Source organism: Sorex araneus, chromosome 8 (assembly GCF_027595985.1).
Source record: "Sorex araneus isolate mSorAra2 chromosome 8, mSorAra2.pri, whole genome shotgun sequence".
Classification (NCBI taxonomy): domain Eukaryota; kingdom Metazoa; phylum Chordata; class Mammalia; order Eulipotyphla; family Soricidae; genus Sorex; species Sorex araneus.
This window is the reverse complement of record NC_073309.1, coordinates 53,902,064-53,914,603: the sequence shown is the minus strand read 5'-3', so window position 1 is coordinate 53,914,603 and position 12,540 is coordinate 53,902,064. Positions and strand designations below refer to the sequence as shown.

General features: G+C 55.1%; 1 protein-coding gene across 1 annotated transcript; it reads left to right on the top strand.

Moving 5' to 3' along the window:
- Positions 1 to 4,038: 4,038 nt before the first annotated feature.
- Positions 4,039 to 8,031, top strand: LOC101553466 (sialic acid-binding Ig-like lectin 10). The gene is made up of 8 exons (XM_055146470.1): positions 4,039 to 4,075; positions 4,146 to 4,520; positions 4,604 to 4,885; positions 5,037 to 5,084; positions 5,170 to 5,433; positions 7,067 to 7,324; positions 7,417 to 7,701; positions 7,895 to 8,031. Exons 1-8 carry the CDS (start codon positions 4,039 to 4,041, stop codon positions 8,029 to 8,031), a joined length of 1,686 nt encoding a protein of 561 aa, XP_055002445.1.
- Positions 8,032 to 12,540: the final 4,509 nt, after the last annotated feature.

The following is a 12,540-nucleotide window of genomic DNA, read 5'->3' as shown; positions in this document are numbered from 1 at the left end:
AATAGAGTCCCTGTATACACCAGGAGTGAGTCGTGAGCGGGAGTCAGCCCTAAGCAGCCAGGTGTGGTCCCAAAATAAAAACCTACCAGAACCTTCCAGTTCAGATCAGCCAGATCAGCCCAGCGCTGACCCCTACAGTTCCTCTGAGCAGGGGATCATTCCCCGACATCGCCCTCTCTGTCCTCAAGAGGGCGGGCTTCACCGTCCAACATTCCAGCGAGTGGAACTTAATACAAAAGTACCAAAAATACTAACACAGACACAGAAAACTATCACCAGGGGCCCGTTGCAACCAGAAAAACGCCGTCTCCCGTGGTCCCCGACCCCACGCACCAACCCACACGACCCCTTCAGCGTCCCCCTTCTCTCTCTCGGGGGCATCACTCACTGCACACATGCCCCATCCCTTGGCCCCCCAACCATACTCATCACTCACCCCCAAGCTGATTTCATCTCTCTGACCCCCGAAACTCTATCACTGACGTTCTAAATCGTTTGAGAGTCCAGCAAGCCGGGACAGAAGCAGCTGATAACTGAAGTGCTTTGCCTCCCCTCAATTCTTTCGAAACGATTGGGGTTTCGTGAAATATACAGGCGTTTCTGAGACCGCCACTGAGGTATACGCATGCGCACTAGGACCTTTGCAGTCACGGTTTGCCAGTAGTTATCATGGCGACCTAGTACTGCATCAGCGGTTGTCATTGCCCCTCCTAGAATGATAACAATGGAGGCCGCCATCTTCACATAACCCGTTCCGTACGGCGAAGGAAAGTATTTGCAAAGGCAGAGTCAAGTTTCGGGGTTGACCTAGAACTGCAAGAGACTTATTCCATATTTGTCTTTGGGCAGATGCATCACAAGGATGTAAGACTTTACCCAAAGGAGCAAGAGTCTGAGAGTGAACAAGTGTTGAGTTAAAAGAAACTATATTGGGTTGAATGGTTAGCTGCCCACTTTTGACTTTTGTAACCTCACTTTGTTCTGCTTCTGTAACCATGCTTACGCCCTTGAGCTATACATAACAATGCACTGTACCTAAGTCCTGTCACATACATCCTGCCATCTGTATGCCGGTCGGCTGATGATCACGTAAGAGCCTAAAAGATAAGGGAACATCTGACCCGCTCACAGAAGGAGTTACTGAGAACGCAAAGCCCAGATAGTGACTCTGGTCCCACGGCTCCACAGATAGTGACTCCTGACGCAGAGCCTAGATAGTGACTCCGGTCCCACGGCTCCACAGATAGTGACTTCTGACGCAGAGCCTAGATAGTGACTCCGGTCCCACGGCTCCACAGATAGTGACTCCGGACACAGTTACGTGACTGGCCCTGAGCGCAGATAGTGGTTCCGGACATGCGGACCCGGAGATAGTGACTCCGGACGAGACTACGGACGAGACTGGCCCTGAGGACTCAGACCCTATAAAAAAGCTGCCCTAACTAGCGCAGACTGCTGCATCCACCTGAGGTGCAGCCCCAGCATGTTGGTCTGAATAAATTTTTTCTCTTGCAAGAGTCTTCTCGACTATCCCATCTCTCTCTCTTGCGGCTCCGGTCCCAACACAAGAAAGAGAGGGAAAAGTGGGGTTAGAGAGATAGTACAGCTGGTAGAACACTTGCCTTGCACACAGCTGACCCAGGCTTAATTAATTCCCGGCATCTTGTATGGTCCCTTGAACACCGCCAGGAGTAATTCCTGAGCACAGAGTTAGGAGTAACCCCAGAGCATCACCAGGTGTGATCCAAAAACAAGTGAGAGAGAGAGAGAGAGAGAGAGGAGACAAGTAGCCAGAGCCATAACCCTGTCCTCTTTGTTGACTCCTTCCTTGACTAAATGAAGGATGCTTGACCCTCTTGACCCCAAACAAGGCCAAATGTTTCTGAGTTTATGGCCCTCTGTAGAGCCTGGAGTGATCTGAGCTCAGTTACAGCACCACAGATAGCACCAGCTCCAAGACTGGTTCCTAGAGAGTGGAGAGTGGATGGAGCACTTAGGCGGGTACACAGCCTGTAGCACAAAGCTGAAGGGATCCAAGGAGCAGGACCTGACTTGGAGTCACCATGATCACGTCTTTCCTCCCCTCTCGTAGTGAGGGGTGTACAGGCAATAATTCTTTTTGAGTGGGTGCAGACCACACCCGGCAGTGCTCAGGGCTCACTCTGGGCCTTGCATTCAGGGATCACTCCTGGCTGTGCTCAGGGAACCTTATGCAGTTCTGGGGATTGAACCCAATTAGCCATGTGCAAGGCAAGTGCTCTACCTACTGTACTATCACGAGCACTGCCGGGAGTGATCCCTGAGTGCAGAGCCAGAGTAAGTCCTGAGCATCTCTGGGTGTGCCCAGAAACTAAAGTTTAGGTGTGGGGACCAGCAAAGGAGCCATTAAAGAAGAGGAGGAGGGGCCTGAGAGTTAAGAGAGGGATAAAGGGGTTTGACTGTCTCCCTAGGATCTTGGTACAAATCTCCCGAACTGCAATGGGTTCCCTGAGCACTGCCAGGGGTCACTCCTGAGCACTGTGGCTAGGAATAGATCTTGAGCATTGTTTCCCTCCCCCCCACACACACACACAAAAGAAAGAAAGGCAAGAGAGAAAGGAAATAAAGAAACATGAGGGGAGGGAGGAAGAAAGACACAGAGGAAAAAGGAAAATGTTTCTCAAGACCACAGCAAGATGGTTTGGGGGGACATGAGTCCACTGTAGGCCACTTGCCTTGCATGTGGCCACCCTGGGTTTGATCCCTGGCAGTACATATGGTCCCCAGAACCGCTACGAGTGATCCTTGACTGCAAAGCCAGAGTAAGCCCTGAGCTCAGCAGGGTGTGGTCCAAAGACCAAACACATAAATAAAGCTCCTTTTTGGCTCATCAACCATTGCTGTGGTTGATCATGGATATCTGGACCTTGTGGGGGAAGATTCCACCCAGTTCCGTGGTTCACACTGGGAGGGAGTATCCTCGCCTCAGGGATGATCCAACAATGCCCAGGGGCTGCCTGAGGAGCACCTCGGGCTTTTCTGTTTGGCCCCTACATGGTGGGTCCTGGGCACAAACATCACCTCAGAAACCTGCGTCAGCAGCTAGCACCCCTCCCCATGGGTCCAGGGCTGGAGGCTGGGGATGGGAGGGACGAAGCATCTCAGGAGGAAGTTCTGACTGAGAGGCCCCAGTGCCCTGTCCTCAGCAGCTTAGGGCAGTTCTCCGTGCCAGGTGCTGGCATGTCAGGAGAGGAAGGGGGTGTAGAGACGCAGTACAGCGAATACGGTGCATCCTGGCACTTGGTTGATGCAGGTTCAATCCTTGGCATCATCCCAAGGGCCCCCTGACCCCCACCAGAAGTGATCACTGAGCACAGAGCCAGGAGTCAGCCTTGAGAACTGCAAAGTCTGACCCCCCCCCCCACACACACACAATAGAACAAACAAAAATGCAAACAAGGAGAGCTGAAAGGGCTTGTGAGGCCTGAATTTCCTCCCCTGCACTGCACTTCATGATCCCTTCGGCACCATAAGGGGTGACCCCGGGGGACACAGGAGCACCAGCAGACCTGCCCAGAACCAGGTGGCCAGTTGCTGAAAGTCAATGGGTGCAGGCGTGGCCCAGGGCCCTTCCTGAGCATTGCTTGGGCATCTGCCCCCAGAAAGACTGGCCGGGGCCACACTCCAGTCTCCGCCTACAGCTGCCCCCACCAGGGGCCCCCATCAAAGTGTGGGCTGTGAACTTTCATTTCAGCTTTCCCCCGAATCCACGGGCAGGGGAAGCCTCAGACCCAGCCCCTGATGCCCGCCTCCCCCAGGGGACTCAGAGAGGGGTGGCAGGCACCGTGGGCGTGGCGGGAGGCAGCACTGGGGCCAGTGGCCCCGGGCTTCTCCAATCAGAAGTCCCTCCCATGACTAGGTTCCCCAGATCCTCAGTGTCCCCCACTCCCCCATCACTTCCCTCTCGACCCTGCTAGAGACGGGTTGGGTGCTGGGGAGTGAAGCTGCCTGACTCCGCCGTGGTGACCCTGCCCTGTGCTCTCCTGGGACAAAGCTGAGATGGTCCTGCTGCTGCTCCTGGCCATGCTGTGGGGTGGTGAGTGGCCGAGGCCAGGGATGGGGGCCCCTGGGGGTGGGGACTGAGCTGAACCTCTTTCTCCTCTTAGGGTCACAGGCTCAGGACGCAAGGTACGAGCTGCACATGCAGAGAGCGGTGACGCTACAAAAGGGCCTGTGTGCACTTTTGCCCTGCACCGTCAACTACCCCCAAACTGACTGGACCCAGGAGACTCGGGCTTGTGGCTTCTGGTACCGAGTGGGGCCCCCGAAGAGTCTCGTGGCTACCAACTGCTCTCCTGAAAACGTGCATCACAGCACCAAAGGGCGGTTCCAGCTTCTGGGCCAGCCCAAGGACTGGAGCTGCTCCTTGCTCATCACAGACGTCCAGGAAAGTGACCGGGGTGTCTATTACTTCCGAGTGGAGAGGGGGCCCACAGTGGTCTACAGTTACTTGAATGACCAGCTCTCCCTGGAAGTGAACGGTATGGAGGGGCAGGTCTCCCCAAGGGCCACCCCAGGTGTTCCCCAACTAGTGCTAATGGCTAGGATGCCCGCCCTTTCTCAGCTCTGACCCAGAAGCCCGACATCTACATCCTTGAGCCCCTGTGGCCTGGACACCGAGCGACCGTCATCTGTGTGTTCAACACCTTTGCGGAGTGTCCGGCCCCCACCTTCTCCTGGGAGGGGGCTGCCGTCTCTTCGAGGAGGACCCAAGCCGGCACCCACATGTCTTCGGTGCTCACGCTCGAACCCAGACCCCAGGACCACAGCACCGACCTCACCTGCCGTGTGCGCTTTGCCCCAAGCGGCTTGAGCACAGAGAAGAAGCTGAGGCTGGAAGTGGCCTGTGAGAGGCTGGCGGGCTGCGGGTGGGGGGCTGCAGGGGGCGTGGTGTAGAGCCAGGCGGGGTGTGGGAGGGCCGTGCTGTCCAAGAGTCCCCCCATCACTGCCTGCGGGGAGCCCCGTGTGCCTCCCCCTAACCGCCTTCCTGCTTACAGATGCCCCCAAAGACCTGGTCATCAGCGTTTCTCGGGCCAAAGGGGCAGGTAAGGCACCAGGCTCCCCTCGGGGGGCGGGCGTGGAGTGAGTGGGGACGGCGCTGGGGAGGCTCCCCTGCCTCTGTCTCCGCAGCCCCGCAGCTCCAGGAAAGAGACTCTCCCCTGCAGGCCCGGAAAGGCCAGTTTCTGCAGCTGCTCTGTGAGGCCGACAGCCTGCCCCACGCCACTCTGACCTGGGCCCTGGAGGGCCGAGTGGTGTCGTGCTCCCGTCCGCAGGGCCCCGAGGCCCTAGCGCTGGTGCTGCCCGCAGTGACGGAGGGAGACGCGGGGACCTACACCTGCCGGGCGGAGAACCCGCTGGGCTCACAGATCCGCAGGCTCCACCTGGTCGTGCAGTGTGAGTGGGGCGCAGAGGCGGCCGGGGCGGGGCCGGGCAGCGGGGCGGGGCTAATAGGTGGGACTGGCCAATTGGAGGGCGAGGCTCATGGGGTGGGCGGGGAATTGGGACAAGGATGGGGCTGTCGGGAAGGGGAGAGTCTGGCTGGGGCCAAAGGGGCAGCATCCCTGAGCTGTCAGGATCCCAAGCCCAGTTCCCACGTGGGTATCCCCCAACACACACACACACACACACACACACACACACACACACACGCACTTCTCTGCAACTAAATCCGGTGTGAGAATTGAGAACTCAGTTCTGTGCTCTAAGGGTCTGACCTTAGACCAGGATAGGGGCTCTGACCCCCAGGACACTCCTCACCCGGCTGCTGACCCGGAACCTGAACCCAGAGCGAGTACACTTGTACCGACTAGCGGTTCCTGTGAAGGGCCGAGATTCGGGTGGGAGAGATGAGAGGGCCGCCAGAGATGAGGTGCCGCCAGGCCCCCTCCAACGCCAGCCTGAGCTCACCAGCTCCCACACACAGGCGACTGTAACGCCCACCTATTATTGGCCATGGTTCAGTCTCAAACCAAATTCTGGTGATGAGATTAGTTCCCCTGGCACCCAGCCCCCAACTTGGTGCTTCCCCCACCTCCTTCACCAATTGGCTTCATTAGCATGCACTCCTGTGCAGCCAGAAGGAGGTTCACTAGCCAGGTCAGAGCACAGCAGGTAGTGCATTTGCCTTGCATAGGCTGACCCTGGTTTAATCTTTGAAGACTGCCAGGCTTAAGCCCTGAGCATAGAACTAGAAGTAAGCCCTGAGCACTGCCAGGTGTGTCCCCCCCCAAAAAAAAAAAATAAAGAATTGAAGTTTGTTCTGTCAGGACCCTTTAGGTTTCGAGATTTTAAGGCAGTTAGTGGTTGAGCAAACATCTTGCATTAGATCCTGGTACTGGGGGCATTTGGTCTCCATGATTTTAAAAGCTTTCATTTCTTTTTCTCCTGTGATGCGGGTTATGAAACCCCGGCTGGAGATCTGTAGCACTGAGCAGAGATTTCTTTTGTTTGTTTGCTTGTTTTGCTTTTTGGGGTCACAGCCGGCAATGCCCAGGGATTACTTCTGGTTCTGCACTCAGGAATTACTCCTGGTGGTGGGGCTTGGGGGACCATATGGGATGCTGGGAATTGAACCTGGGTCGGCCGCGTGCAAGGCAAACGCCCTACCCGCTGTGCTATCGCTCCAGCCTGGAGCAGAGATCTCCTACTGCAGCTCACAGACCCAGGAGCCCTTCCTGTCCCTTTCAGGGCTGTTATTTAGATTTCAGGGGGGAGCCCGCACCCACGGTGCTCAGGGGCATTCCTGGAGACACTAGGATTCTAGCCAGGGTCTCTGGCGCAGTGACCAGAGTTCCTTTGGATGTTCCATATGCTTGATCCCAGAATGCTGAGTGCTACAGCCAGGGCCTTGTCTGTTTAGATCCCCCTGAAAACCTGAGAGTGGTGTTCACCGTGGAAAATAGGATAGGTAAGAAAGGGGGGTCAACAGGTCAAACTTGGGGCAGCCTCTGGACCGTGAACACAGCTGCTGGAGGGTCCCCGTGCCCTCATAGTCCCTCTGTCCTGCTCTCTCCCCGGCACACCGCAGTCGAGGAAACCTCCAGCAAAACCGCAAGCTTCTGGGTGCTTCAGGGCCGGAGCCTGCAGCTGCTCTGCGTGGCCCACAGCAACCCTCCAGCCAACATCAGCTGGGCCTGGGGCCCACTGGCGCCGAACCCTGTGCAGTCCCAGGTACCGGGGCTCCTGCTCCTGCCCGGGGTTCAGCCGGACCAGGAAGGAGAATTTACCTGCAGCGCTGAGAACCTGCTCGGCTCCCAGAGCGTGTCTGTCCACATCCAAGTGCACTGTGAGAGCCGTGGGGGCCTCTGCGGCTGGGACCCCGGGACCAGGGGCAGAGGGACCCCCGCTGACGCTCCCCCTCCCCCCTCCCTCCCACAGCCTCCCCGCAGTTGCTGGGCCCCTCCTGCTCCTGGAAGGCCCAGGGCCTACACTGTAGCTGCTCCTCCCACGCCCGGCCCGCCCCTGCCCTGCTCTGGTGGCTGGATCAGGGGCTGCTGCTGGAGAACCGAAGCAACGCCTCCTTCCAGGTCACCTCCAGCTCCCAGGGGCCCTGGGCCAACAGCTCCCTGAGCCTCCGGGACGGCTTCGGCACCGGCCTCACGGTCCGCTGCGAGGCCCGAAATGTCCGCGGGAAGCAGAGCGCCTGGGTCCTGCCTCAACCAGGTCTGGGCGGGGCGGGACCGGGCCTGTACGCCTAGAGAAGAAGGTGCAGGCGGGCAGAGGGGGGGAGCCAAATAGCCAAATAGGTGTAGCTACGGGGCGGGGTGTGACCCTCTGGAAACCTTGCAACCGGCACAGGGTCAGAGCCTGGGAGCTTCTAGGTGGAGACAACCCTGCCCCCTCCCCTTCTCCGCAGAGCCCCCCTCCTGCAGCTGTGAGCTCCCAGAGCAGCAGGGCTCCTGGCCGCTGGTGCTCACCCTGATCCGGGGCGCCCTCATGGGGGCCGGCTACCTCCTCACCTATGGCCTCACCTGGGCCTACTACAGCAGGTGAGAGGCGGACCTGGGCCCAGCAGAGGGGACCCTGAGATCCATGTTCCACAAAGGCGGGGGGCGCACGGAACCGGCCCGAGCCCCCCGCGGGCTCAGGACTCCAGAAGGGTGTGGATCCCTAGGGGTGAGGTGGTGGAGGACCCCGGCACTTGGCCGCCCCTGCCTTTACTTGCACTTGAGAGATTTTCCAGTGCAGCTGCTTTAGCCCGATTCGAAAAGCAGTTTTGTATCCACTTCTTACTCCCCAGAAGGCGGGTGTGTCCTGCCATGCAGGGTCAGAGGGGCCCAGCCTTTCCTGGGCTTCTTCCTTCAGAATGATTGGTTGGGGGCCCAGAGCCATAGTCCAGCGGGGAGGGCGCTGGCCTGGCGTGCACGAAACCTCAGTTCGATCCTGAGCTGCCCATATCGTCCCCCCAGAACCACCAGGAGGGGTTCGTGAGCAAGGAGTCAGGCGGCAGTCCTGGAGCACCAGCCATGGCCCCAAACCCCCACCAAGAAGGAAAAGAAAATGGAACATTGCATTTGATCACATAAGCTGACGTTTGACTAAATAGTGCGACTCAGGGTTTCGGCCGCTTTTCCAGGACAGGATGCCCAGGAAGCTCGTTGCTGTTGTTGAATGTATTTCAACAAAGGCTCTTTTGCAGCTTTTTTTTTTTTAATGGCTAATGTCAAATGAAATAAAATGTAGGAATCCCCGAGTGTCATGACTCATGAACTCTGATGTGGGTAACCAAGCCTGTCACTGCCCTCCCAGCTCCACACACAGGTTCTGCTTGGGCACCAGAAAGCCTGTTGGGCCTCTTGCAGATTTAAAAATGATCATCAGGGCTGGAGTGATAGCACAGTGGGTAGGGCATTTGCCTTGCACGCTGCCAACCCGGGATCAATTCGAGCATCCCATATGGTCCCCCAAGCACCGCCAGGAGTAATTCCTGAGTGCAGAGCCAGGAGTAACCCCTGAGCATTGCCGGGTGTGACCCAAAAAGCAAGAAAAAATACCCAAAAAACAATAAAACTGATAATCAGGGCGCCGGAGTGATAGCACAGCGGGTAGGGCGTTTGCCTTGCACGCAGCCAACCTGCGTTTGATCCCCGGCATCCCATATGGTCCCCCAAGCACACCAGGAGTAATTCCTGAGTGCAAAGCCAGGAGTAACCCCTGAGCATCGCTGGGTGTGACCAAAAAAAAGCAAAAAAAAAAAAAAATGATCATCTGGTCCAGGAGACAGACAGCAGGTAGGGCACTTGCCTTGAACACGGTTGACCCTATCTCAGTCCCCAACTCAACATGCTGTCCCCCAAAGCCTGCCATCAGTGATCCCAGAGAACCAGGAGTAAGTCCTGAGCCCCACCAGGAATAGCCCCAAAATAAAACAGATAATACTAAATGCCATGAAGGCCAGCGCCAACCCAAAAATAATCAAAGTGGCGCCTGAGTGATAGTACAGTGTGAGGGGTTTGCCTTCCACATGACCTACCTGGTTCATCCCAACACCTCATATGTACCCCAAGCACTGCCACAAGTGGTTCTTGAGCATAGAACCAGGAGTAAGCAAGCCCTGAGCACTGCTGGGTATGGTCCAACAAACAAACAAAACAAAAAAATCAAAGTGACAAATGGTCTATTTTGGTATCATATATATTCAGCAGAATATATATTTTTGTATTTTATATATATATATATATATATTCAGCAGAATAAAAGTCAAAAAATGTTGAGAGGCCAGGGGCCGGGGCGATAGAACTGTGGGTAAGGCATTTCTTTGCACGCGACCGACCCGGGCATCCCATATGGCCTCTCCCGCACCAATAGAAGTAATTCCTGAGTGCAGAGACAGGAGTAACCCCTGTGCATCGTTGGGTGTGACCCAAAAAGCAAAAAGAAAAAAGAAAAAATGTTGAGAGGCCAGAGTGAAAGGGCAGCAGGTAAGGAAGTCATGTGCTCTATACTCAACAACACATTCAAACCCAGGTACCCATCTGGTCCTTCGAGTGCACCAGGAGTGACTCCCGGCATCACCTAGCATGGGGTCGAATCCGAGGCCTGCCCAGTGCACTTCAAAAGCAAACAAAAATGTCAATGAGGCAGAGGAGGTTCCCTGTTTGGAGCCCAGGATCTCATACACAATCGCCACGAGCTCCACACCTGAGCTTCACAAACAAGTTTTTTATAGGGACAACACCCAGCAGAGCCTGGGGTCACTCAGGTCACATTCATGATAGTCCAGGGGACCGACCGACCTCAATGCTTTGTACATAGCCAGGCACGAGCTCTGACCCACGAGCTCTTCATCTGGTCACTGAGCACAGAACCAGGAGGAAGCCCAGAGTGCCACTGGGCGTGGCCCAGAAGAAAACAAATGAACCAACCCCCAAGCTACATTCCTACAATCCTGGAGACCAGAAGACGAGGATGCTGGAGGATGCAGGTGCTTGCTGAGCCCCCAGAGCAAGGGCGAGAGTGGGCACAGGGTGGGGCACATCTGAATGTGTCCTGCACTTATTTGGAAGTTGGGGTGGGGGGTGGGCCAACTCGACAGGGCTCAGGGCTGACTCCTGACTCTGCTCAGAATTCACTCCTGGCCAGGACTCACGGACCCTATGGGGTGCCGGGGATGGAACCTGGGTCAGCCTCATGGATGGCAAGCGTTTTAGCACCTGTCTATCTCTCCACCCCTCCAATGTGCTCTGAGATGAGGAATCGTGTGTCCTCAGTTCACAACAGCCCAGATATTCACCTGTCCTCCCGTTGATCTTCGCTTTGCTCGAGCAGGCCCCAGTAACGTCTCCATTTGTCCCTGTCTTGTGCTAGTGTAGCCCAATAATATCTACTCACGCCAGGAACAGGAAGAGCCTCAAACCGTTCATTCAGGGTTTTGATGACGACGTCTGACCATCTTGTTGGTGGGTGGCCACGCGGTCTTTTGACATCCCGTGGAATCCAGTCGGTAATAGCTCTAGTCCAGTGGTGTCTCTGAATCACATCACATGTCCGGCCCATCTGATTTTTGATGCCTTGGCAAACGAGACAGCATTCCTGATTCTTGACCGTCGATGGAGGTTGGAACTCTGGATTCCTTCTCTCACTTGAGTGAAAAGTGATACTCCTAGCATGGCTCTTTCGATTCCTCTTTGGGATACCCAAAAGAATAGCGTTCTCTTCCTGTTTGCATAGGGCCCAGGTCTCTGAGACTGTATGTTAGTGCAGGAAGAATGGTGGAATCGAAACGATGTGTCCAGAGTCGGAGGTTCTTCGTTCTCTTAACCACTTCTTCGACGCTCTTGAAGGAGTTCCATGCTGCTCTCTTCCTCCTGCATAGTTCTGGTGCCAAGCCATTCCTCATGTTGCGTTCTCAACCCAGGTCCACATAGCTGTTGCATTCCGACATGTTCATTCCATCGAGAGCAAATGGAGCTTCAGGGACTAGTTTGTTTTTCATGAGCATCGTCTTGTTTAGATTCAGCTGCAGTCTGACCTTTCCACACCCGAGATCGAAGTCGGCCAGAATTTGTGCCGCTTGGCTAATGAGAACGATGTCATCATCAGCGAAGCAGATGTGCTGTAATTGCCGACCGTCTAGCTTCACTCCCATTCCTTCGCATTCCAGTCGTCGCATGACATTCTCGAGGGTGGCACTGAAGAGTTTCGGTGAAATGGTATCGCCCTGCCAAACCCCTCTCTTGACGTCAACAGTCACTTCCTTGTAGAATTGTGGGATAACATGGGGTTTGTCCTTTTAGCCTTGCCTTAGGGAACATAGTTTACCTTAAAGCAATGTCCTTTCTGTATGGACACAGGAAGACAATATTGTGCTTGTAACTTGGGAGTTGATTGACTCCAATAATATTTACTCCTGAGCATCTGCTTTCTCAACTCATTGCCCTTAGTTCCTAACGCCCCCAAAACAGGGTCCTGACGAGGGACAGGACCGATCCAGGGCAAGCGGTGAGTTATGTGCTACCCTGGCATCGCAATGGGCCAGGCCAAAGCGCCACAATACTCAACTATAAGTTGAGAGCGTGGTCACGGACAATGCTGTCATGATCCAAAAGTAACGACGAGATTAGGATCCTGCTGGGGTTTGGAAGATTAACCTGGCCTGAGGACTGTGGTCTGGAGATGTCCTCAGGAAAAACCAAGCTTTATATCTCTTACTGTGCTCTACAGAATGACATTGCTAGAAATATTAGAAGTAGACTTACTATAACTATTTAAGTAGATTACTAGCTCACACCCTGACACACCCTTGTTTGGAATCAAACCCTTGAGTGGATCTCCTTAGATGAGATTTCCTTAGATGAGATTTTGTTAATCTCCTCGAGAAATGGTTTTACTCTTCTTTGTTTATTTGTTAAGGTTAAACCCACCTTTGTGTCACCACCCTATGTAATTTGCTATATAAACTAAGACTGTGGGGCACTGAGGGGAGCTAGAGGAGAAAGAAGACAGGGGAGATAGAAGAAGAGGTAGACAGATGAAGAAGACAGAGAGATAGAAGAGACAGGC

What these genes read in the sequence shown, in the direction of transcription:
- LOC101553466 (XM_055146470.1), top strand. Translation starts at nt 4,039, where the DNA reads ATGGTCCTGCTGCTGCTCCTGGCCATGCTGTGGGGTG. An exon ending in CCTGGCCATGCTGTGGGGTG is followed by an intron (nt 4,076 to 4,145) that starts GTGAGTGGCCGA and finishes TTCTCCTCTTAG; the next exon opens with GGTCACAGGCTCAGGACGCA. An exon ending in GCTCTCCCTGGAAGTGAACG is followed by an intron (nt 4,521 to 4,603) that starts GTATGGAGGGGC and finishes GCCCTTTCTCAG; the next exon opens with CTCTGACCCAGAAGCCCGAC.